The 25424-nt window shown below is 53.2% G+C and overlaps 2 protein-coding genes and 1 long non-coding RNA gene across 3 annotated transcripts; 2 read left to right on the top strand and 1 right to left on the bottom strand.

Annotated features, from left to right (window-relative positions):
- Window positions 1–1634: 1634 nt before the first annotated feature.
- PEX6 (peroxisomal biogenesis factor 6) lies at window positions 1635–13537 on the top strand. The gene is made up of 17 exons (XM_080806015.1): window positions 1635–2531; window positions 4023–4186; window positions 4645–4728; window positions 8393–8495; window positions 8580–8713; window positions 9354–9465; window positions 9815–10023; window positions 10464–10659; window positions 10817–10893; window positions 11031–11163; window positions 11245–11450; window positions 11579–11640; window positions 11877–11985; window positions 12288–12404; window positions 12529–12606; window positions 12744–12883; window positions 13065–13537. The coding sequence occupies exons 1-17, from the start codon at window positions 1650–1652 to the stop codon at window positions 13199–13201; spliced, it is 2943 nt and encodes a 980-aa protein (XP_080662141.1). The 5' UTR covers window positions 1635–1649; the 3' UTR covers window positions 13202–13537.
- A 111-nt stretch (window positions 13538–13648) lies between these two features.
- Window positions 13649–16666, bottom strand: GNMT (glycine N-methyltransferase). The gene is made up of 6 exons (XM_080806018.1): window positions 16259–16666; window positions 15257–15384; window positions 14694–14810; window positions 14336–14478; window positions 14111–14232; window positions 13649–14026 (listed from the first exon to the last, which is right to left on the bottom strand). Exons 1-6 carry the CDS (start codon window positions 16462–16464, stop codon window positions 13855–13857), a joined length of 888 nt encoding a protein of 295 aa, XP_080662144.1. The 5' UTR covers window positions 16465–16666; the 3' UTR covers window positions 13649–13854.
- Window positions 16667–16718: 52 nt separating this feature from the next.
- LOC308344471 lies at window positions 16719–18929 on the top strand. Its single transcript, XR_013966982.1, has 2 exons — window positions 16719–16853; window positions 18688–18929. It is a non-coding gene; the product is annotated as an uncharacterized lncRNA (long non-coding RNA).
- The last annotated feature ends 6495 nt before the right edge of the window (window positions 18930–25424 follow it).

Genomic DNA, 25424 nt, shown 5'->3' with positions numbered 1-25424 from the left:
TTCAAGCCCTAGTGTGAAGCCCACTTAACAAATAAAAAATAGGGGCGCCTGGATGGCTCAGTGGGTTAAAGCCTCTGCCTTCAGCTCAGGTCATGATCCCGGGGTCCTGGAATCAGACCCTGCATTGGGCTCTCTGCTCAGCGGGGAGCCTGCTTCCTCTTCTCTCTCTGCCTGCCTCTCTGCCTACTTGTGATCTCTGTCAAATAAATAAATAAAATATTTTTTTAAAAAATAATAAATAAAAAATAGGGATACCTGGGTGGCTCAGCCAGTTAAAGGTCTGCCTTAGGCTCAGGTCATGATCCCAGGGTCCTGGGATTGAGCCTCATATTGTGCTCCCTGCTCAGCAGAGAGCCTGCTTCTCCCTCTACCTCTGCCACACCCCTGCTTGTGCTCACTTGCTCTCTCACTCCCTCCGTCAAATAAACACAACCTTTAAAAAAAATACATAAAATTACCTTCTTGTCTCACTAGGAATAGAAATACCTTCTAACATGTAAATCTAATATTCAACTCTCAGATTTTCAGGAAATTTTCAGGAATTCATGATGTACAAAGTAGAAGACTGCCTCAAGTTGTTCAGCTGTGAAGGAAAGGAGAAAGTTAGGCAGTGGTTGGAGAATGCAAGGTCCAGGAAGAATAGATTACCACCAACCAATGGACTGATTAGAAGAGAAAAAAAAAATTGTTAATTACTGGAGGTGTGGTCTGTCGGTGTCCAAGTGCCTTGTCCAGAGCAGTGGAACTGGAGACAAGGATGGAATCTAAGTAACAGCAAAGCTGGGAAGCAAGCTGTTGGTTCCCTCTCATGACTGAAGCCTTGGATCCCTTTCTTCTGCCTGCTCTACTGCCCCCACCACCACATCGCTCCTCACCCCGCAGGATAGAAACAGGACGTGGGTCTCCAGTCTGCAAGGATTGATGGGGCGGGGAGAGCAACTGGTTTTGGAGGATGAAAATGCGAAGCTGCTTTGTCTTCACTTCAAGCTTGGTGGGAGTAGAACGAACAGGACAAGAAACAGGACAAGAAACACCAGGACGTGGGTTTTGTGTAGCATGTGCTGGAACAGGTGAGGCAGTACCAAATACTCCAGGGCTCCATGAATCACAGGTAGTAATCCAGCCTGCAGCCACTACATAGCCGTAAGCACGGCTGAGGCAGTTTCATCCTAAAACTCCCTCCTGCAACCTTCCCCACAACCCCCAAGCCTCAGTGCCTACAGTTCCACCGTGGAAACTGTAGGAGTTCCACGGAGGACTGGACTCCTTCCTAAACACTCCACCCGTAGCTCCCAGCCCTGGGCCAAGCTGGTCCTGGGCACGCCGACGGTTCGTTGATCATTCAATTAACTGTTAAGTGCAAGGCACGGCAGTGGGGAGGACGTTACTCCCTTAGCAGGCGCGGAAGGCAGATCCCTGCAAACACCGTCTCAAAATGTTGACTACTCCGCGGCAGTAAACGCGTTACCGCCACCGAGAAACCCACCCTTCAATTCAAGCGGCCGCTCACCCTCCAAGAGCAAGCCAGCCAGGAACCCGCCGCCCCGCCCACTGTCCTCGCACCGCCCTCGACGGAAGCGGAAACGGCGGGCGGCGGTCTGGCTCCGGAAGCCGCTCTCCTTCCCCTTCCTCGTTGGTCTCCTGTCACCATGGCGCTGGCGGTCTTGCGGGTCCTGGAGCCCTTCCCGACCGAGGCACCCCCGTTGGCGGTGCTGCTGCCCCCCGGGGGCCCGTGGCCTGAGGCGGGGCTGGGCCTGGTGCTAGCCCTGCGGCCCGCAGAGGAGAGCCCCGCAGGGCCGGCGCTGTTAGTGGCGGCCCTGGAGGGACCGGGCGCGGAGAGCGAGGAGCAGGGTCCAGGGCCCCCGCAGCTACTGGTTAGCCGCGCCCTGCTGCGGCTCCTGGCTCTGGGCTCCGGGGCGTGGGTGCGGGCGCGGCCTGTGCGGCGGCCTCCGGCCCTAGGCTGGGCGCTGCTTGGCACCTCGCCGGGGCCCGGGCTGGGACCGCGAGTCGGGCCGCTGCTGGTGCGGCGCGGAGAGGCCCTGCCAGTGCCCGGACCGCGGGTGCTGGAGACGCGGCCGGCGTTGCAAGGGCTGCTGGGCCCAGGGACGCGGCTAGCTGTGACTGAGTTCCGTGGGCGAGCCAAACTGGGTCAGGAGGCTGGGGACAGCAGCCGGCCCCCACCCCCACCCGTGGTGTCCTCCTTCGCGGTTAACCGCACAGTCCGGCGACTCCGGGGAGTTCTGGGAGGGACTGGAGATTCTCTCGGAGTAAGCCGGAGCTGTCTCCGTAGCCTGGGCCTCTTCCAGGGCGAATGGGTATGGGTGACCCAGGCGGGAGACTCTTCGAACACTTCCCAGCCACATTTGGCCAGGGTTCAGGTCCTAGAGCCTCGCTGGGACCTCTCTGAAAGGCTGGGACCCGGCTCTGGACAGCTGGGAGAGCCCCTCGCAGACGGACTGGCCCTCGTGCCTGCCACTCTGGCTTTTAATCTCGGCTGTGATCTCCTGGAAGTGGGAGAGCTCAGAATTCAGGTAGGATACAGGACTGAGGTCAGGAATGCTTCCACTCCTTATTCCCTCTTCCTTATCTCAAATGAATTGGAAGAAGAGAGCTGTAGAGTTTGGATCACTTACTTCTTAGATTTTAATGTCTCTTAGTCTTATTTATCTCTGTAATCAAAATATAATCCTCCATGGTGTAGTGACACATGGGAAGGGCTTTCATCTATTCAGGTGAAAGGAAAGAGTCATCCTCAAGTTACCAGGTATATACAGTATATTAATCTGCTTAATCAGTTGTTTGTTGAATTGGTTACAGTGTATCCAGGATTGTACTGAGTAATATAGAGGATGAGACCTCATTTCTTTTGCTCATGCTTATCCTTGTCTTCAAATTCCTTCCTTTTCTGCTAGCCTCATCTGTTAAAGTCCTACCATCCTTTCCTTCAAAGCCCATTGAAAGACCACTTTCTTCTCAAAGCCGTACATGATCTTACCGTATATTTAACATGACTTCTTTCTCCTATAGCGTTTTGTACCTTTCTTAGGGCATTTATTTTCTGTCCCTTTATGATTATGTACTCTGTCTAATACTCAGTTATATATTGTAAATTCCTCGAAGGGGAGGGCTCGATATTCTCTTTAGTGCCTGGTATTTGGTTTTAATATTTTAGTATATATACCCAAGAGAAATTGAAGGAGATTACTTCAAGAAGATCATTGTATTTGGGGGGACAAATATAGTCTACTGTTTAATTAGGCACCTAGATGTATGGTTTAAACCTATACTGTCCAATATGAAAGCCGCTAGCCACAGTGTGGCTTTTTAAATTAATTAAAACTAAATAAAATTTAAAACTCGGTTCTTCGGTTGCTTCAGTTACATGTCAAATGCTCAATAGCACATGTAGGTAACATTTCTATCACTGTAGAAACTTCTGTTAGATAATGCTGGTATAGCCAATTAGTGCTCTAAGATGTCAAGAAGGATATAAGATATGCATGAATGGGAGTCAGGTGTGGGTTTCCCTTTGAATGGTGGAAAAACTGGAGTCCTCAGACTGAGGACAGCTCACTGAGGTTCAGCTCATTCAGCTGATCTAATCCTTTCAGCTTCAGTGAGATCATATACTTTTCCCACAGCCTGAATTCAGTGGCCCCACTAATGTCCAATTAATATCAAATCCATTTGCTGCCTGGTGTCACTCAAAAGAACTTGTGGAAATTAAATGTCTTTACCACTTTCCTGGCTCAGGGTCAACTTAAAGGTATTGCAGAAAGGTTATTCGTACTGGGGAACTTTTTGGAACTAGAGTCAGAACTCTTCCTGGTGGTGCCCATGAGAAGGAGAGGTTTCTGTTTCTAGGAAAGATAAAGAAATTCAGTTTGGCTACCATAGGCCTCCCCTCCCACAGGCCCTGTGGCTGGGGAATGCAAAGAGAAATATTGGCTGCTACAGTTAAGGTGGGGCAGAGCCTCACTCCTTGGAAGAAGGTTGTAAGGTGGTGGTTATTTCTCTGATAGAGGTACTTGGAAGGCTCCAGCACCCCTGAAGACAAAGGAAGCTGTTCAGTGCTGCCTGGGCCTCTGTTTGCCAAAGAGTTACACATCGAAATTGTGTCCTCTCCACACTACAGCACCAATGGAAATTATGACCGTGTTCTTTACCGGCACTTTCAGACACCCAGGTTAGCTGCTTACCCCTTTCAGGAGGATAGCATCTCACCCTTGCTCTTTTATCCCATGCCTTAGAATCAGGTCCCACAGAGTCCCTGACTTTACAAAGCCACATTTTTGGCAATACTGTGCTAGATGCCTCTTCGTGTGGCAGGTGGTCAGTAGAAGAGAAATTGGTACCAGAAGGTTAATCTGGACATTCTAAACTGAGAAACCTCTTTGATTTGAGAGGGCCTGCAAAGAGCCAGGATCCTGCTCTGCCCCTCACTGCTGAATCCCCCTTTCTAGCCTCTCTGCCATTCCCCCCAGCTCATTCTAGGTCAGACCTGGTGTCCAGACAACTGCTTGGGATCTCTGGGTGGGCGGTAGGCCCCTATAGTCTGCGGGTTGGGAGTAGACATGTGCGGATGCGTCGGCCCATGTTCTTGACTCTCACTGTGAGCTGACCAGGGCCACTGCTGTGTTGCAGGGCAGTCCAGGAAGGGGATGTTCTGTGTGTGCCAACAGTTGGGCAAGTAGAGATCCTGGAAGGAAGCCCAGAGAAACTGCCCAGGTACGCACCTGCCTCTTATCCTACAGCTGGGATTCCTAACCTGGGTGCAAGAGTTCTATGATCACCTCCCCACTAGTGGAATAATTTTGTATATAAGAAGCCTTTGTTGTCATGTACATTTTTAAAACGATTTTATTCATTTATTTGAGAGAGAGAGCACGAGCACAGGGGAGGAGCCGAGGGAGAGGGAGAAGCAGACTTCCCCACTGAGCAAGGAGCCTGATTTGGGGCTCTACCCCAGGACTCTGGGATCATGACCTGAGCTGAAGGCAGACACTTAACTCACTGAGCACCCCCAGGTGCCCCTGTCATGTACATTTTTCTAGAGAAAAGGTACATGCTTTTTTCAGGTTCTCAAATAGACACGGGACTGAAAAAAGATTAAGAATCACTGCCTGCTGCCTTCGGGAGGTGTTTAGCCTCAAATAATTGGGTGGTCATAAGTAAAGGAAAGCATTAAGAAGTTTAAGGGCCTAGACCAACATGAGATTCCTTGCTTTTCATTCACAACCACAGGGTCATTTGGGCCAGGTTTCGGGCCGCACCTCCCATATACTCAACATAAGAAGACCTGGGCTTTGATTTCTGCCCTAATTAATGATGTGTGCATGTGCAGCTTTTCAATCCCATCTCCCAAAATAAGGGAGAGACAGATTGCTGCTGTCATTGAAAGGCTGCCTCTTTTTCCTTATTCTCAGTAAAGAGCGAGAAATTAAGTATAAGTGACCCAAGCACCCAAAACAAGGAGTCCAACCTTTCTCCCCCTGTAGATACTGATCACAGAGGTTCCATGTAAAATGGGAGGCAAAGAATTCAGAGACTGCTTTGGCTTTCTGTGAAGCAGAAGAATGCGTAGCCTGATACCCCAAGACTGATTTTCTGTAGCCATGTACTAGAAGGAGAACACAACTGATAGACATGCTAATCCAACGTTCACAGGGGATTTCAATGAGGTGGTGCCAGCCAGCCAGAAGGAACCGAGGTGTACGAGTTGGCATGCCCAAGGTCTCTGGCCTAGCAGCCTGGGTCCTCTGCCAGAAGAGATGCCTTATGTGGAGTGCCTGATTCATTCTTGGTCAAAATTCAGAGCTCGGCTTATTCAGAGCTGTGGTACCCACTCAAGAGCCTGGTAGTGCCCTTTGTAACTCCATTTAATGCTCATGGCGCCTCTTTGAGGTTTCCCAAATCTAATCTACAACTGGAGCCTGGTAGAAAATGCCAGACTGATGTGTATTAGTTACTTCCCGTTTGTGTCTCCCATCTTAAATATAGCCAATATCTATGAGCTAGCTTTCTGTAGGAAAACTACAGAAGGCCCACCCTTTGTACTTCAAAGGAAAGCAGGCACTGGGCCCTTCTGAGACAGACCAGCAAGGCTGTTCTGTTCCCGGGTCTCTGCTGTTCCAGCCCTGTAGAGACCTGCCTCCCTCCTCTGGGTGCTGAGCCCACAGTTCTTCCCACTGAGCAAGTCCTGGGAAGCAGGATTGGGGTGGGCAGGTGGGTCCAAGGACAGACAGAGATGGGTGCTTTAGCCCTCCTCCCCCAAACCTGGTAAGGGAAGCCTTTGCTGGGGAGTCCTGTGATCCCTGGACTGGAATTCCAGGGATCTGTGGCCTCTGCAGGCTCTTCCATGGTTCTGCTCCCCCAGAGCTCCCCAGCCAGCAGGATCCAGCTCCACTGTCTCCCCTCTGTCTCTTGAGAACACAACCCAGCGTTCCCCAATACCCAGATATGTTCAAGAGATCTGATCCTTGTACTTACCGAGATGGTCCTACTGCTGTCCATGGAATGGGAGACTTCCCCCTAGCCTCCCACAGTGTTGTTCCTCCTTGGATTCCACTGCTCACCATGTGCACTGTGACTCAGGATTGAGATGCCAGGTTCTAGAACTACCTACTGTTCATTTATACTGAATAACAGGAAGACACAGGCTTCCCTATGTTCCACTTTTTATCACGATATCTGCCTACCCTAATAACTGCCAGAGTTCATAGTACCAATCTAGTATGCTTCTCCCCTCCACCTGGAGTTATTCCCACACTACCCCACTTTGCTGCCAGAGTAAGCAGCTTTATGAATGAGACAATGTGAACAAAAGAATTTGCACGGACTGGAGCTTAAAGAGGCCCAAGTTAGAGTCTGGGCCAAGTCATTGCCTTTCCCCCTAGGATTAAAGAGGGGAGTCGTTCATCGTTTCTTTTCTGGCAGATTGGGCTAGTAACTACTATCTGCTCCCCACTGCACCCTTCTTAGGCTGAGTGGCCCCAACTCACTCTGAGACTAGCCAGTGAATGCACAGCCCTGGTTATGGCTGAGGGGAGCTTTCAAAATTACAGATGACTGAGCCCTGCCCCAGACCTATTGGCGCAAAGTCAAGGTGAGGCTGGGGCCTGTCTGGCTGGCTCAGTCAGTAGAACATGCAACTCTTGAGTTCAGGGTCATAAGTTCAAGCCCCACACTGGGCATTAAGATTACTTTTTTAAGGGGCGCCTGGGTGGCTCAGTGGGTTAAAGCCTCTGCCTTTGGCTCAGGTCATGGTCTCAGGGTCCTGGGATCGAGCCCCGAATCGGGCTCTCTGCTCAGCAGGGAGCCTGCTTCCTCCTCTCTCCCTGCCTACCTCTCTGACTACTTGTGATCTCTGTCTGTCAAATAAATAAAATAAAATCTTTAAAAAAAAAAAAAAGATTACTTTTTTAAAAATTGTGATCTCATTCGTTTAAAGTGTACCGCTCAGTAGCTTTTACTATATTCGTAAGGTTTTGCAACCAACACCAGTATCTAATTCCAGAACATTTTCATCCCCCCCAAACCCCTTCCCATTAGCAGACCCTACCTACTCCCTCCTTCCCGCAGCCCCAGCAAATACCAGTCTGTCGAATGGAATCATACAATACGTAGATGTTGATGTTCTCAAGTTTCACAGATAATTCTAATGTGCAGCCAAAATGGAAAATCATTAGATGTCTTTTTTTTTTTTTTTTAAGATTTTATTTATCTATTCGACAGAGAGCCATCACAAATAGGCAGAGAGGCAGGCAGAGAGAGGGGAGGAAGCAGGCTCCCTGCTGAGCAGAGAGCCCGATGTGGGGCTCGATCCCAGGACCCTGGGATCATGACCCGAGCCGAAGGCAGAGGCCTTAACCCACTGAGCCACCCAGGCACCCCCTAGATGTCTTTAATAAGGAATCTGCAATTCGATTTTGTGGATTACTGGATAAGATCCAAGGGCCCCTTCCTGCTGAGATTTTGGAAGGCTTTGTATGAATTGGCGCGGGGTGGGGGGGAGCGGGGGGACTGTTCTGAAGCCTTTGAAAATGGTCAAATGATCATTTGCTCAGTGCAGCTGTGGCTTCTCCCACTGGAACTGTAGGGTGTGCCATTTACCTGGAGAAACACCCCAAGGCTCTCTGATGGTTGTCATGAGGGATATGGGGGACAGCTCTTTCTCCTGCGCGCAGGAGCCTGCCGGGGAGATAAGAAGGACCGCAGCTTGCTCTCCCTTACCCTCCCCTCCCACCCCCTGCTGTGTCTGAGGGCAGTTGTTTGTGCTGCTCTTGAGTTTGTCCCTGCGGTCCACCTCTGTGCTGGAGACAGCCACCTTGTCCTTTTGGGAGGGACGTATGTGGGCTCTGGATCTGTGGTTCATTAGGCTTCTTTTCTGCAGGTGGCGGGAAATGTTTTTTAAAGTGAAGAAAACCGTTGGCGAAGCTCCAGATGGGCCAACCGGGGCCTACTTGGCGGACACAGCTCATACCTCCTTGTACCTGGTGAGGCCCTGGGGATGGGACTAGGCCTGGGAAAAGGGACAGAAACAGCTTTCAGACACTAAAGCTTCCTTCCACCTTGCACAGGTGGGTTCTACCCTGAGCCCTGTTCCCAGTCTCACTTCAGGAGAATCCACTCCCTGGAACAGCCTGTCACCTCCGGGCCTGGAGACCTTGGTGACTGAGCTCTGTGCTGCCCTGAAGCCTCGCCTCCAGCCGGGGTGAGTGAGGCTGCAGCCCCAGGGTATGAGAGAAGCCTGCTCGGGACATCTCTGGAGGGGCAGTGGACTGGACAAGCAGTCCCTAATGCGCTGGCCAGCATAGGGTCGGTGGTCCTCCCTCAGACCAGTATGCCCAGGCTGCTAGCCCACGTCCTTTTTTTGTAGGCAAATTCCTAGGCTCTTTCCTGGGGGTAACCTCCACCCTCCAGGGTTGGCTGTGGAAGCAGAATCTCCACCAGGGACAGCTGTCTTGGAGATCGCCCTTCCCCACGGGGAGCCCACTAGCCACGCTGGCCTTCACCAAAGGACACAGCTCCTCATACCACTGGCCTACGTGTAGACACAGACCCTGCCCTCCCTCCTCTCAATATAGTCCAGACCCTCATAGTAGTCAAGGCTTTACTGAAGGCAGCGATGACAAAAGGGAACGGTCCTGGCTGCTGGGTACGCTCCCTGCCCCTGCCAGAGCCCCACAGGTGGCATGAGAACTACAGCCTCACCACGGGGCAGCAGCCCTGGAGGAGGAAGGGGCCTACAAGGAGAGAGAGTGCCAGCTTTCTCGATCCAAGGGTCCCTCTGTAACTGAGGGTTCTCAGTTTGAGCAGAATAGAAAAGACAAGCGTCTGTTCTTTGGTTGCAGAGGTGCTCTGTTGACAGGAACCAGCAGTGTCCTTCTCCGGGGCCCCCCGGGCAGTGGGAAAACCACAGCTGTCACCGCAGCCTGTAGCCGCCTCGGGCTCCACCTGCTGAAGGTGAGGATACCTGGAGAGTTGAACCCCAAGTACACCTCCCGGCCCGGAGTTTCTCTCTCCCCTCCCCCTTCTGGCCACCAGCCTGACCCCAGGACCTGAGCAGGTCAGACATATTCCCATGATTCTCCGCTACTGAAAGATACTTTCAAAAAGGAAGGGGTTTGAAGATTGTGACGGGAGGTCCAGGGACTGAGGTCAGGGTAAAGAAGAGGTACCACTTGGCCAGTGTTACTGCTCCCCCGTCTCCGCCCTCTACAAAAAGACCTTCCGCCTCTTCTTGTGGCTCCTGTCCCTGCCCTTTCTGCCTCCATCACGCCTGCCCTTTGCTCACAGGCCACCTCGTCCCCAGGTGCCCTGCTCTAGCCTCTGCGCAGACAGCAGTGGGGCTGTGGAGACGAAGCTGCAAGCTGCCTTCTCCCGGGCCCGGCGCTGCCGGCCTGCGGTTCTGTTGCTGACAGCCGTGGAACTCCTGGGCCGGGACCGTGATGGGCTAGGGGAGGACACCCGTGTGGTGGCCACGCTGCGTCGCCTCCTCCTCGATGAGGATCCCCTCACCAGGTATTGTGCAGAGCTGGGTCTGTAAAGGGCGGGGCCCAGCCCTCCCACCTCTCTTCAGCCTGTTGTCCTCTCTTCCTCAGTAGCTTCTCAGACCTCTCACCCATTTGGCTGTCCTCCTGACAGTCCTGAGCTGAGGGGCTTGGGGTATCCAGAGGGAGGGGAATGATGCGGTCCCTAGTATTTCGTGGGGAGCATCATGTTAGAGAAAAAGCACAGTGTCTCCCCTCAGTGAGCTCCCTGTGGGGGGGGGGGGGGTGTCACAGGTCTCCCTCTCAGGGTGTGCCCATGGAGCCCCTGCAGGAAGCTTTGGGGTGCTCAGCTCCCTCTCCCACCCCAGCACCCACCCACCTCCCTGCCCCACTGCACCAGCCTCACGACAAGACAGCTCTCAGGGGCCACCAGCCACACTCTGGCCCTCAGCGCTGGCTCTGTGTCTGCAGCCGCCCGCCCCTGCTGGTCGTGGCCACCACGAGCCAGGCCCAGGACCTGCCCGCCGATGTGCAGACGGCGTTTCCTCACGAGCTGGAGGTGCCCGTGTTGTCAGAGGGGCAGCGGCTCAGTGTCCTGCGGGCCCTCACTGCCCACCTTCCCCTGGGCCAAGAGGTGAACCTGACGCAGCTGGCACGGCGGTGTGCGGTGAGTGCCCTGAAGAGGCACACACCCCCGCCCCCCAGTCCCGCTGCCCTGCCCCTGCGGACTTCAGCCCTGAGTGTCTGTTCCTGCTGGGGGGCCGGCTTCTGAGGGTTCCTCCCTGCTGTGCCCAGCTCACGTGCCCTCTCCTGTGCTTCCCCAGGGTTTCGTGGTAGGGGATCTCTATGCCCTTTTGACCCACAGCAGCCGGGCAGCCTGCGCCAGGATCAAGAACTCGGGGTGAGGAAACTGGGAGGGAAAGGAGGCAAGAGGAAATATGGAGGAGGAGGGTGGGAGTTGGGGAAGGGGGAGGAGGACTGTGTTGGGGAGGATGCTTCTGGTGAGCTCCTCCAGAGGTCCTGGGTTTCTCTTTGCAGCTCGGCAGGTGGCTTGACTGAGGAGGATGAGGGGGAGCTGTGTGCTGCTGGCTTTCCTCTCCTGGCTGAGGATTTCGGGCAGGCACTGGAGCAGCTGCAGACAGCTCATTCCCAGGCCATTGGAGCCCCCAAGGTAGAGACTCCAGGTCCTCGGAGGTAGGACAGGAGTTCTCTCCACTACCCTGCCCCCAACCACACATTTTCCATTTCCTAGATCCCCTCAGTGTCCTGGCATGATGTGGGCGGGCTGCAGGAGGTGAAAAAGGAGATTCTGGAGACCATTCAGCTCCCTCTAGAGCACCCCGAGCTGCTGAGCCTGGGCCTCAGGCGCTCGGGCCTTCTGCTCCATGGTCCCCCTGGCACGGGCAAGACCCTCCTGGCCAAGGCAGTAGCCACCGAATGCTGCCTTACCTTCCTCAGGTGGCTGGGGGGTGTGGAAGGGGTGGTGGGTGGACTGGGAGCTTCCGGAGGTTGGGGAGCCAGAGGGGGGCTGGCTGGGAGGTCAGTTGTGTGCTTACGCATCTGACGAGTCTCATCCTCTCCCTCAGCGTGAAGGGGCCTGAGCTCATCAACATGTATGTGGGTCAGAGTGAGGAGAATGTGCGAGAAGGTGAGCGAGGAGGGGCCAGGCTTCTAGCTTTTCCCAAACCCTAATGGCCCTTGTGCCCCCTGACCCTCCGGCGGCTCCTGGTCTTTGCACCGCCTCATGGTCCTTTCTACAAGAGGACCTGCCCAGGGTGGCCTAGCACCTGGAGTGACGAATTGTCACTCCTGGCTCCCCTCCTCCATCGCCTGACTTCAGACCCCCCTGAGCTTCCCCTCCTTTGGGTCCCTTTCTCTCCTCAGTGTTTGCCAGGGCCAGGGCCGCAGCTCCATGCATTATCTTCTTCGATGAGCTGGACTCCCTGGCCCCAAGCCGGGGGCGAAGTGGAGACTCTGGAGGTGTGATGGACAGGTGGGAGTCTCAGCCAGACTGGAGTCTGGGGTCTAAGGCGGAGGGACGGGAGACAGGTTGCGGCAGTCTTTATAGAGCCCAGAGCTTGCCGGCCATTCCAGTTCTGAAATAGTGTAACAGAGAAAAGGGGGCCGTGGAGTCGGGTGGGGGACACTGAGAACAGGGGGCCTGCATGGAGGGGTACACAGGACCCAGCCATGCCGGTGGCCCTTCGGGGAAGGCCTGGCAAGGAGGGGCCCCACAGGCAGGGCAGAGGCTGGGGAAGGGCCAAGGACACTCTGGCTCCATGTCCTCACTTGTAGGGTGGTATCTCAGCTCCTGGCCGAGCTGGATGGGCTTCACAGCACTCAGGATGTGTTTGTGATCGGAGCCACCAACAGACCAGACCTCCTGGACCCCGCCCTTCTGCGGCCCGGCAGGTGCACACCCTGAACCGCTCACCTCAACCACGCCCACCTGGGCCTGGCCCCTGAGCCCCAGCCTGTGCCCCCTCCACCCTGGCGCTGGGCTCCCTGACACCCATGCCTGCCCGTTTCCCTACAGATTTGACAAGCTGGTGTTCGTGGGAGTGAGCGAGGACCGTGCCTCCCAGCTCCGTGTTCTAAGTGCCATCACACGCAAGTATGCCCCGTTAGCGGGAGACTCTGAGGGGTCTTGGGCCTTGGGATGGTTAGGGGATAAAGGCAATGTGCAGAATAAGCTGGTCCGGGATGCCTTCTGACAGACTCAACCATTTCTTTCCTCTGTCGGCACAACAGATTCAAGCTAGAACCTTCCGTGAGCTTGGTGAATGTGCTGGATCGCTGCCCTCCCCAGCTGACGGGGGCAGACCTCTACTCCCTCTGCTCTGATGCCATGACAGCTGCCCTCAAACGCAGGGTCCGGGACCTGGAAGAAGGTGAGCCGTTTGCCAGCCCCAGAGGCCGACCAAAAAGCTAATGGGATCCAGGCCTGCTCCTGGATTTCAGAGGAGGGACTACTGACATCTGGGGGCTCTGGGCAAGAAGGGGCCCACCCCAAGGCTCTGCCCTCCTCGGACCCAGACCACAGGCTGTTTCCCCCTCACCTCCCCCCACCAGGGCTGGAGGCCGGGAGCTCGGCACTGCTCCTCACCATGGAGGACCTGCTGCAGGCCGCCACCCGGCTGCAGCCGTCGGTCAGCGAGCAGGAACTGCTCAGGTACAAGCGCAGCCAGCGCAAGTTTGCGGCCTGCTAGTAGCCTCCTGCCGTCCGGCCCCCGCCCGCGAGGGCCGAAGGTGCTAGATAACCCCGCAGACACCCGAGAGAGCAAAGGGCTCCTTCTCCGCCTGCTGCTGTCGCACCCAAAGGCTGCCTACCCCCAGGTAGACGCCCTCGGAGCCGGAGCCGAGCAGCCCCACAAGCGCTCAAAGGGCATCACCCCCGCCTACTGGTATGTCCTTCCAGGCCAGCTCCAGCTCCAGGACTAAAGACCCCCTGCTTAGGAGGAGGAGCTTGGGCCTGGATGGAGCGCTGGGCGTTGGTCCCCAGAGGGAGCCCAGTCTTGGCTGAAAATAAAGTCTATGCTGCCCCCTGCTGGTTGTGTTCTGAACGGCTGGCGCGCGGAAGAGCAAGCTTGTGGAAGGAGTAAGGCCAAGGGAGGGCACCTCCGGGAGCTGGAGCCTTCTGACCCAAACACAAGGCGTGCAGAAAACGAAAAAGGCACAGACTGTATTGCTCACGCTTCCATTTGCCCAAATCCCTACACTACAGCAGCAGTCTGCTCCTCCCCACACCCCAGGATCTGTGCTGGGGGCTGCCCTCGGTATGGGACCCCTGGTCCCCACCTCCCCAGCCAGATTGGGCAGGGCCCGGGCAGAGGGTTGTAGGAGCTGAGGCCACACTCAGCGCTCAGTCCGTCCTCTTGAGCACGTGGATGAAATAGCAAGGAATGTAGGCCTGGCCCGGCTTGTAAGGCTTGAAGTCACCCAGGACGCTGTGCTGGCACTTGCCCCCGAAGGCTGCTCGGAGCAACTCCGTGAAGGAAGCCAAACAGTGTGGGTAGTAGGAGAGCCGGAACTTACTGCAACAGAGCCCCCAGGCAGCCGTGAGGACTGACAGCCTCAGCACCACCCCACCTCCACCCCCTAGCGAGCCCACGGGCTACCTCAAGCCAGGGGAACCATCCTGGCCAGCCCCTGGCACCTGCACAGTATAGTCCAGGGTCACCATGTGGGCCTTGTTGTTCACAGTCAGCACGGACGTCGTGATGTCCTTGGTCAGGTCACTCTGTAGGTGGCGGGACAGGCTACATTAGCCTCTGCAACCACTGGGGGACCTGGACCCCGGGATGCCATCCCCTCCTGGGCCTCCCACCCTCGGGGACCCCCACCTTATAGTAGATGTTCTTTCCTGGTGGTGCACAGCCTGTGCTGAGGATGTGGTCGTAGTTACGATGGTCAATGACCAGCAGGCCCCCAGAACGCACCATGCTTGCGATGTTCTTCAGTGCCAGCCGGTGCTCGCTCTGGTCTCCTGAGCTCAGGGCGGGGGCAGAGAGGCTGCGTCTGCCGAGAGCCCTGGGGTCCAGTCTCCCTCCCATCTTCCTCCTCCTCCCTGGGGATACCGATGCCAAGGCAGAGCGGAGCAGAAAACAGTCTGCTTTGACAGGAGAGCAGGCACCCAGAGGGTCTGTGGAAAGAGGCAGAGCTCAAAGCAGAGGCCAGGATCCAGGCCACACCCCGTCTCACCTTTGCAGTCTGGCAGGTGGGCAAAACTGTTTCCAAGGCAGATGACTGCATCGAAGCCACCCCCTGGTGGCTGGGGCACATCTTTGTCCAAGGTCATCCAGTTGGCTTCTTCAATGACTGGCACCAGGAAGGGGAAGAGGGATCAGGGTGGCCCCATGGCCCCAGCAGTACCCACCTCCACCAAGTGCAGCCCTGCCTCAGTTTCCCCTTCAAGACACACGGGGATTCCCTATCCTGTTAGGGGGAGGGGGTCATTATGGAAATGGAGGGTGAAGGGGAGGATTCAAAGGGGGAGGAAGCTGTGATTGGGAAGAATGGCTCTGCGCTTCGCGGTTTTTATCTGGGAGAAGGGAGAAGACCCTACAAACATCATTAAAACTAGCCCCTCGTTACCAGATACCTCATTCCAGTGCCTGAGCCTCCCTTTCCCGGGAAATGAAAAGTAATTTTGCTGTCCCCTTAAGGAAATAGAGCACTCCAGCTACAGGAGCTAAAGGAGCCCAGGGCAGAAAGTACTGTACCCTGGGGTGCTGGGCAGGGAGGGCCCGACTGGACCTGCGTACCCCACTTGTCAAAGGCTGGCTCATGCCTCCGGTTCCAGCGTTCTTTAAGCGCGTACTTCAGCATCTTGTCACTGGCGTCTACACTGGTCACGCTGAAGCCCTCTTCCACCAGCATGATGGAGTCCACCCTGGGCAGGGCGGGAGGGGAGAGGCAGAGAGGGGCAGGCAGTCAGGGGGCCTGGGAAGGCAAGGAGGAGACCCTATGCTGGACACTTCCATCTCCTCCACTCGTCTTCCATTCTTCTTTGTCTCTCCAGGCCCTCTCCACCTACCTCAAATGAGGTTCCTCACATCCGTGCCTTATCACCAGGTAGCAACTTTCCGGTTTTGTTTTTTTAGCACCCATTCAGAGCCAGGCACCCTATCGGTGTGCACTAATCCTCCTGGCAACCCTGTGAGGTAGCTGGTGTTAGCCCCACTCCAGAGATGGGGCAAACTGAGGACCCGTGCCTGGGGAGGTAGTATATATAGCCTGGGGGTTTGGAGCATAGGCCAGACCCCGACCCACCCAGGTCTGAGTCTCTTCTCTACTGGATAGAGGGCCTTCACTCCTCTGAGGCAGGTTTCTGACCATTGTAAACGGGACAGCATTCCCTAGCTCATGAGGTTTTGTGAGGACCTTAAACGTGGACGTGTGGACAGCTCCTGGCACAGCGCGTGGCACGGGCAAATACTGAACGAATGTTAACTGTTAACACTGCCCAAGGCCATCCCTGGGGAGCCATGCCAGAGCCAGTACCCGTGAGAGCTTCCGCCGGTCTAGCTCCAAAGCCCGGCCGCCGCGTCGCCCCGAGGCGCCCGGCAGTCCCCACCCTGAGTCCCCACCCTGCGGCGCCCACACCCCCCTCGCACCCTGGGTGCCCTCCGCCCCGCCTCCCGCCCTCTCTACTCCGCCGCCCGTCCCTGGCCGGCTGCGGGTCGCCGAAGGAGGCTGCCGGACGAGCCTACCGAGGTCCCCCCGCCGCCCCCCGCCGCCCCCCGCCGCCCCCCGCCCCGGCTCACCCGGTGCCGCAGGCCACGTCGAGCACCCGCTGGCAGCCGTGCTGGCGCAGCAGCCCGAGCAGCCAGGCCTTGTACTCGGCCGTGCGGCTGCGGGTGTCCCCGATGTAGAGCTGCCACACGCGCGCCGCCTCTCCGTCCGCGTACTGGTCCGGGAGCCCTTCGGCCGCCACCCCCAGGGACCGTGTGCGGTACACGCTGTCCACCATCCTGCCGCGCGCCTGGCCCGGCGCCGCTCCGCGTTTATATAGTCCGGCCCTGCCCGAGGCCGGCCGCCCCACCTGCCCAATGGCAGGTGAGCGCGGGGACACGCCCCTGCTGGGCTTGCAGCCACGGGGAGGGCACCACCCGGCGAGGCGAACCAGCCCTTCTCGCCTGCGGGAAGATCCCGTCCCCCCGGCGACCCCTTGGCGGGAAAGGGCCCGCCCAGCCCCACCCGCTTTAAGCCGGGCCTCTGGAGCACTCGGGAGGGGCCAGCAGAGGGGGCAGCGGTGAGATCGCCCGCTCCACCGCCACCAAAATGGGTAGAGAAGAAAGAAAACTTGCCAGTCCACACGGAGTTCAGCGCCTCGGACTGGACCGTCCCCGGCGAAGGAAGGTATTAGCATATCTAAAGAAGGACTGTCAGCTGAAGGAGGCCCGGGTCAGCCAGGAAGGGGAGGAGGAATAGGGAGTTATCTGGAGATAATGCTAGTCCGGCCACCTAGGTCCAGGAGCAGTTCTGGCCCAGCGGGTCATGGCCCACCTGGAGGCAGGTGCTCCTCTGCGGTGGAGGTAACGCTTAAGCTTTCCCCTGAGTCGGCGGCTAAGGCGGGGTCAGCCCTTTCCTCCCAATTCTTCACTGACTGGCACGCTTCTAAGCACAATTTGCTGTTTGAGGCCCCTGTTTGAAACCCAGCATCACCACAAAAAAAAAAAAAAAAAAATTAAATAATAATAAATAAACATAAAAATAAAAATCTTAATTTTTTCTTAAAGATTTTATTTTTAAGTAATCTCTGCACCAAACATGGGGGTGAAAGTCACAACCCTGAGATCAAGAGTAGCATGCTTTACTGTGACTGAGCCAGCCAGATGCCCCTACAAGTCTGTTATTTTTAAAAAATTTTAGATGGGGGGAGGGGCAGAGGGAGAGGGAGAATCTCTAGGACATTCCATGCCCAGTGCAAATCTAGACACTGGCTCCATCTTACAACCCCTGAGATCATGTCCCCAGCCAAAATCATGAGTCTGGCACTTAACCGACTGAGCCACCCAAGCACCCCTAAAAGTTTTGATTTTTTTGGTTTGTTTTAAGGTTTTATCTATTCACTTATTTTAGAGGGAGAGAGCCTGCCAGAGTGCAGGGAGGGGGAGGTGGGTGGAGAACAAGAGAAGGCGGAGGGCTGAGCACTGAGCACAAAGCCCCACCTGCGGTTTGGCTTGTCCTGACCCTGAGATCAAGAGTTGGCTGCTGAGGGACGCCTGGGTGGCTCAGTCCGTTAAGCTGCTGCCTTCAGCTCAGGCAGGGAGACTGCTTCTCTCTGCCTCTGCCTGCTTGTGCGAGCTCTCTCTCTCTCTGACAAATAATAAAATAAAATCTTAAAAAAAAAAAAAAAAAAGAGTTCGCCACCAACTGAGCCAGGCGGGCGCCCCTAGAAGTTTTAATTTTGTAAACACTATCTGCTTTCGATAGAGGTACCCACAGGGTGGCAAGTCCAGGGTTAGGGGTGGAAAAGCTTGGTGCCCTTGCTGTTACAGTGCTCGCTGTCACTTCATAAATTGGCCATTTGGCTTGGTTGGTGCACATCTACCCTTCTCCCCTAAGCAGATCTCTTTCTAGGACAAGACCCTAAACTCAGGTGGATTCAGCAATATGATGCCCCCCAGTGAAGCCCAAGACAGCAAGAACAGCCTTCCCCACTATCTTTGTTGGGCTTCAGAAAGAGCTAGGTATGGAATTTAGAATGAAGGAGGCTCCCCTATGCTCACCCTTTCATTATCCTTAGAATCTGTGAGCTAGAGGAACCCCAAAGATTATATAATCATTCTTTTAAAAAAAAAGATTTTATTTATTTATTTGACAGAGAGAGAGAGAGAGAGAGATCACAAGTAGGCAGAGAAGCAGGCAGAGAGAGAGGGGAGAAGCAGGCTCCCTGCTGAGCAGAGAGCCAGATGCAGGCTCCATCCCAGGACCCTGGGATCATGACCTGTTCTGAAGGCAGAGGCTTCAACCCACTGAGCCACCCAGGCGCCCCTGTATAACATTTTTTTGTGATTGGTTTGCAGCCTTTAGAGGCTAAAGACCATACTCTCCATTCTGATAAGGAATTGTATTTAAAGTCATCTTTTATTTAAATATTGATGCTTACAATTTTTAAGAAACATATAATTTTACCCATACAGCCATAATATGATTTTTTATAAAGAATTTTTTTTTTTTTTTTTGACAGAGAGACACAGCGAGAGAGGGAACACGGCAGGGGGAGTGAGAGAGAGGGAGAAGCAGGCTTCCCACCGAGCAGAGAGCCCAGTGTAGACCCCGGGACGCTGGGATCATGATCTGAACTGAAGACAGGCACTTAACGACTGAGCCACCCAGGCGCCCTATAGTATGATTTTTTAAAACAATATGAATACTAATGGTAAATTTGGATTAAAAAAAAATAAAGGTTTTGAGTAGCTTGTAAGTATACTTTCCAACTTTTTTTGTTTGTTTTTTTAAGATTTTATTTATTTGACAGAGAGACACACAGAGACAGAAAACATAAGCAGGGGGAGTGGGAGAGGGAGAAGCAGGCTTCCTATGGAGCAGGGAGCCCGATGTGGGTGGGGCTCAATCCCAGGACCCTGGGATCATGACCTGAGCTGAAGGCAGACGCTTAACAATGACTGAGCCACGCAGGCACCCCATCCATTTGAAAGAAAAGATTTTTGTTCTAAAGTTAATAATTATTTGCTTTCTTTCCCATCCAGAGGCATTAAAAAATATGTCAACATCATAAGACACATGACATTTCATGTACCTTTTTTCTTTCTTAACTTTTAACCATCAAAAGCATGTTTTCTTCTCCTGACCTTAAATTATCGGGCCTTAATCATGCTTTCAATGACTACATTGAGTAGATGTGACTTGTTTAATCGTTCCCCAAATCCTGAACATTTAAAATTTTTCAAGAGAGTGAACACTTGGATAATTACAATCAAATCATTTTCCAAATGGAATTTTTCTATTAATCGATACTGTTATCCAAAACAAATGTTTGTTTCCACTCTTCTCTGCATGAAGAAGTTATTCCTTGATATTTTACAAGGTAGAAAATTTTATCTAAGTGTTGTAATTTTTTTGTTGTTGTTTAAAGATTTTATTTATTTGACAGACAGAGATCACAAGCAGGCAGAGAGGCAGGCAGAGAGAGAGGGAGGGGGAAGCAAGCTCCCTGCTGAGCAGAGAGCCGGCAGGACCCTGAGATCGTGACCTGAGCCGAAGGCAGAGGCTTTAACCCACTGAGCCACCCAGGCACCCCTAAGTGTTGTAATCTTTAATTGCCACCAAAACAGATCAAATAATTGCAGTCCTGCACCCCTAAACTGTCATGCCCCCTGTGCACTGATGCATACTGCAACTGCCTCTTGTTCTACCTATTAGTTCAGCGAATTTTAGAGAAACTAAATGTGAGGCATTGGGCTGTGGAAGAGCCAATCACAGACTCTAAATCAATTTATAGTCTGACTTAACTGAAAATAAGAATAGAGGGTATTTTTTTAATTAATTAATTAATTTATTTATTTGACAGACAGAGATCACAAGTAGCAGAGAGGCAGGCAGAGAAGAAAGCAGGCTCCCCACCGAGCAGAGAGCCCAATGCAGGGCTCGATCCCAGGACCCTGGGATCATGACCTGAGCCAAAGGCAGAGGCTTTAACCCACTGAGCCACCCAGGTGCCCCAAGAATAGAGGGTATTTTTAAAATGCAGTGATTCCCTGGATTAGTTGAGAAGAGTAAATTCTTCATCCCCAAATGTGTGATGTTTTCCAAAAAACCTTAGCTTGGGACTATGGCTGGAGCTGGACCAACTCCCAGGCTATTCCAACTTGAGGACACATTAAAATCCTAGAATCGTGAAGTATGTACGTACGGTAACTACAAGCGAAGGACATTCTGTTTTTGTTTAGATTCAGACGAGGTAGAAATTTTTCAGAGAATGGATGCCAGTTTCTAAACTCCAGTCCAAAGCTGCTGGAAGGAACCTCTTGTCTGCGATGTCTCCCCAGACTGCACACTGGGATGCTGGGGAAGGGGAGGGAAGCCACCTACCCACATGGACTCTGCTAACAGATAGATCACGATGGATTCCTCTTTGGACTTTTTAATATACCATATAAGACCTAATTTACTTTAATAAAATCCTGTTAAATGAGTGTAAAATTGGTCCCTACATTGGTGGATTGCCACACTAATGAAAGGTCGCTCCTTTACCATTAAACTTAGTGCACCTGCAAGGATTCCACCAATGTTTAAGAGAGGTTTTCTTTGACCATTTCATGCTTTGTTATAAGCAATTTTAAGGTGTGCTAAAGTCCAATAAAACCTCTTCAGGGTAAACCAGTCTGCTCACTGAGCTCTTCTTCCACATAAAAATGACACACTATTTGAGCCCTGGTAACAGGCTAAGTAAGCATTGCTTATTGAAACAGCTGACTTAGCACATGCCATCCTGTCTTGATGTGATGAATGGTAAAACACCAAGACCACTTCGGTGAGTAATTCATAACAAAATAAAAATTTGGCTTTTTGAGTGTTTTGTTTATTTGTTTTTAAAGTTGGCTCCCTGCCCAGCACGGAGCCCAACATGGGGCTTGAACTCATGACCCCGAGATCAAGACCTGAGCTGAGATCAAGAGTCAGAGGCTTAACCAACTGAGCCACCTGGGTGCCCCTTGTCTTTTTTGTTTTTCTCCTTTTTGAACAGAGAACCTTTTACATATTTATATATATTTAGGGGTGGTGGTGGTAATAGATGTTGCCATCCCAGGAATTGGTAATGGGCTCAGCCTGCTTCTCTCCCTTCTCGATGTGCAACAACACCTCCTTATAAAGAATCACAATCATTTTCACAGAAGTTTAAGTTCTGTTGGCTGGGACAACCTTAGTAGATGGAGAATACAAGCTTAAAGAATGAATAAATTAGGGTTTCTCTTCAAAAAACTGTAAACAGGAGCCAGCCCTTGAGGGGTCCCTGGCGGGCTCAGTCAGCAGAGCAGGTGACTCTTGACCTTGGGGTTGTAAGTTCAAGCTCCACATTGGGTGCAGAGATTACTTAAAAAAAAAAAAAAAAAAAAAAAGCCAGCCCTTGAGAGCAGCATGAGGGTCAAGCTGGCTTTCAGTTATACACAACTGTAAACTCTGAAAAGGGAGAAAGGTTTGAAAGTTACCTTCCTCGGGGCACCTGGGTGGTATAGTCGTTAAGCGTCTGCCTTTGGCTCAGGTCATGATCCCAGGGTTCTGGGATCGAGCCCCACTTTGGGCTCCCCGTTCAGCAGGAAGCTTGCTTTTCCCTCTCACTCCCCCTGCCGTGTTCCCTCTCTCACTATGTCTCTCTGTCAAATAAATAAAATCTTAAAAAAAGAAAAAAAAAGAAAGTTATCTCCCTCCTAATTGTATTCTCCACATTGAACTCTTAAGACTGTAGCTGCCTGCCTTCTAGAAGAGAGCCATGTAAGGGGGTTTAGTGCCCAAGCCGGCCCATAGCTGTAGGGTGCTATGGCACTGTGGCTCTCTCCCAGGACACCGAAGCCAGTCCACCAGGGGCTCATAACCTGCTTGGGCCACTTATAGAATGTGACCTTAGGGAAGTTACTTAACCTTTCTGTGCTTCATTCATTCAGCAGCTACTTACTAAGAAGCTACTCTGTGCCAGGTACTAGACTAAGTGCTGGGGATAGAACAGTGAACAAAACAGACAAAAGTCCCTGTTCTTTCTGTGGTGGGAGAGATGTCTGTGGGGAGGGGGCACTGGTAATCATGTTTTTCAGGAGCTGGGTGCTGGTGACTCGGGCGTTCAGTTTGTAAAAAACCACTGAGCTGTATACTTAGGTACATTTTCCTGTATGTGCTTTACCTCAGTAGTTTTTAGGAATCCTCGGGCTTCAGGCCATAGCTGTGGTAAATCAGTATGTAAAGCACAGAGAGCTGGGCTCGTCGCAGGGTCCACACTCAAAAACCACCTGCTATTCTTGCCACAAAACTCCTTAGAACAAAATGGGCCATCAGGGGACGCTCAAGAGGGATTCGGCAGCCTCTGCTGCTAGGCGAAGCCCACGGAGCCTTCCTCTCAACCAGTTAGAAGACTGTGCATTTGTCACAAAAAATAGGCTTTAAGACAACAAAAAAGGGGGGGGGGGTACCTGAGTAGCTCAGTTGGTTAAGCAGCTGCCTTCGGCTGAGGTCATGATCCGAGTCCTGGGATCAAGCCTGACATCGGGCTCCCTGCTTGGTGGGGAGTCTGCCTCTCCCTCTCCCACTCCCCCTGCTTGTGTTTCCTCTCTTGTTGTCTGTCAAATAAATAAAATCTTTAAAAAAAATAGAAGAGGCATTTTGCTCTTACTTGTGAACTCAGGGGCTGCCGGGCCGATGGGGACACGTGGCCAGCTATGTGCTGCACAAAGATTCTGGATCTGAGGGGCTGCCATTCCTATTGCAAATAGCATGGGTTTGCCAATTTATTATTATGTTCTGGCGGCCAAGTGTCTTATCCTCATAAGATTTATATTAAATACATGACTTTCTAACAGATGGAAGTCAAAGGTGTGAAGAGCACTGTCTTCTAACTCACAAAAAAGATACCGCGTGGGAATCACATCCAGAAACTGGGAAATAAGGAAACCGCTTTCTAGAAATTGCCCTTTAAAATGAATACAGAGGTGGCTCAGTCGGTTAAGCTTTCTACTCAGATCATGATCTCAGGGCTGCAGGATTGAGCCCCTTGTTGGGCTCTGCACCGGGAGAGGAGCCTGCTCAAGACTCTCTCTTTCCCTCTCTAAAAATAAACTAAAAAATAAATAAAATGAACACAAAGTCCCTGGGCAGCTGCCCCTGAGACTTCACTCCCAGAAACTGGCTTTCTAGTTGGTTCATCAGCCTTTGCGGTTCTGGATGATGGAAGTTTCTGGCACAGACTGATCCTCTCTGGAGTTCTGACCGGCTGTGCCTCTGAGAACAAGACCCTGACATTGACTTCATGGAGGTCCTGCTGCCCCCTCTTTGCACAACACCCTGTGCTCCTCCTGCTGGAGTGGGCTCCAGCTGACCTCATCTTAACAGCTTTGTTAGACAAGCAGGTCGCTAAGCCACCAAATCTGAGATGGGCCCAGACATCTGTCTGTTTAACAGTTATTCCATGTGACACTCATGTTCAAGTGAGTTTAAGAAACCCTGTTCTAACAGGATTTCCAATAAGGGGACTAAAATCTGGTTAACCTGAGCTCAGCCAGACCCCTCCCTCACCTCATGGAGAGACAGGGTGTGGGAGAGCGGGAGGCAGTAGGCAGGTTTGGAAAGGTCTGGATGTGCGGTGGGGAGAGGAAAAGAAAAACCTGGGGAGCTGGATCTCGCCTCTGGCTCTTCGAGGCTGGGCCAGGGAGGCGGCTGCCTGCTGGGGTAGGTGGGTGGAAAGCTAGTGTGTGTGCAATACGCCCGGCCCTTTGGGTGGTAGGGAGAGGAAGGTGCTATCCACAGCAGCCACAGGTCAAAGAGCAAAGCAGTCACAGCACTGTCTGCCCTCTGGTCTGGGACTGGGCCTGGATTGGGCCACTGGGCCTACACCCCAGCAAAGGGATAGGTCTTTGTCCTATCTTACTTTAGGGACCAGCGAAGCTCTGGGTAGAGACATAAGCCAGGCACTCAAGTACGGTGTTTTAGAGACAGAACAGGGGTATCAGAGACTAGCCATGAAATTCTACAGTCCAGGGGGCTGCAAACAGTTCCCCAGCCCTGAGCTCCAGCCCCCAGAGTCCAGGGCAGGACCTGAGTCTCTGACTGGAATCTCACTGCCCACAGAGACTTCAACAGGGACAGCACCCATCCTACAGATGGGTGGGGGCAGGGGGGCTAAACTCAAGAGGAATCATCCTCCAGGGACCTTTCGAAGCCTCACCAACCAGAGGAAAACAGCTCCCAGTTTGCTCCACCCTCTCTGGCCCTGGCTGTCCCACCTCATGGGAGAAGAAGGCCTGAGCCCAGGCTACAAGAGCGCCCCTCGCCCCCAGTTAGTTCAGACCCTGGAGCATTTCCCTGGAGTCGGGGTCTGGGGCGCTCCACTAGGCCCAGGCCAGAAGCATGAAGGGGTCTGCAGGGGTGATCCCTGGGGGCCAGGTGGGGGCACGGTGCTGGCAGGACCTCCTGCCACTGTCTCCTTCTAAGAAGCCATAGCTCCTTCCTCCTTTACTTTCGGAAGAGGTTTACCGGTAGGGGTGGAGTTGTGGCTAAGAAGCCAAACCAGTTTAATGTGGGTCACATTGCCAGTACCAGGTGCTAGGGGAAGGAGCTGGCAGCCATGGGGTAGTGGAAACACAACTGACCCAGAGGCTGAATCCTGAGTCTGAGTGCCCCGGGTACACTTAACAGCAGGACTTCGGGCATGTCACTTCATTTGAGCCTCCGTTTTGCCTTCTACCAAATGAGGCTAATGGCACCCACCCCACAGGAGTTGTACGGGTTCACATTAAAGCCTGGGAGCGTGTACAGTTGTCATTACCACTGTTATCGAGTGCCCTGATCCCTGCCCTCGGGGCAGAATGGGGAGGAGCCTTGGCCCACTGCAACTTCTCCCTGAGGCCAGCCTTCCTGTTCCTCCCTGCTCCTAGAGAACATGCTGGAACCTGCATTGGGGGACTGGAGTGTCCTCCCCTCCGGGCACAACAATTAGAAAGAGCGGAGTGCTAAGTTGTGGTCATCAGGGAACAAGGTTCAAGACCAACAAGTAGAGCAGATGGAGATGGGAAGGAGGGCGGGATCTGGTGGGGTCATCAGTAAACAGTTTACACAACAAATGGGAAGGCCTTCCAGGAGAGAGGAGAGGATGGAAGGCAGCCAGGTGCCCAGGGCACAAGTGAGGCCTCTCCTGGCCTGGGGAGCTCAGGGAGTCCAAGGCAGCTGAGTGGGCAGCTGAGGGGCAGTCCAAAGCCCTGC

Source organism: Martes martes (genome assembly GCF_963455335.1).
Source record: "Martes martes genome assembly, chromosome: 6".
In the NCBI taxonomy this organism is placed as follows: Eukaryota; Metazoa; Chordata; class Mammalia; order Carnivora; family Mustelidae; genus Martes; species Martes martes.
This window is presented reverse-complemented; position numbering and strand designations above follow the sequence as displayed.

Bases quoted from the DNA above. Each gene is read 5' to 3' on its own strand.
- PEX6 (XM_080806015.1), top strand. From the start codon at position 1,650: ATGGCGCTGGCGGTCTTGCGGGTCCTGGAGCCCTTCCCGACCGAGGCA. The intron at 9,466-9,814 runs GTGAGGATACCT...CCTCGTCCCCAG, and splicing joins TCGGGCTCCACCTGCTGAAG to GTGCCCTGCTCTAGCCTCTG. The intron at 10,024-10,463 runs GTATTGTGCAGA...CTGTGTCTGCAG, and splicing joins GATGAGGATCCCCTCACCAG to CCGCCCGCCCCTGCTGGTCG.
- GNMT (XM_080806018.1), bottom strand. From the start codon at position 16,464: ATGGTGGACAGCGTGTACCGCACACGGTCCCTGGGGGTGGCGGCCGAA. The intron at 15,385-16,258 runs GTGAGCCGGGGC...CGCCCTGCCCAG, and splicing joins GACGTGGCCTGCGGCACCGG to GGTGGACTCCATCATGCTGG. The intron at 14,233-14,335 runs GTGGGGGTCCCC...CGCCACCTACAG, and splicing joins GAAAGAACATCTACTATAAG to AGTGACCTGACCAAGGACAT.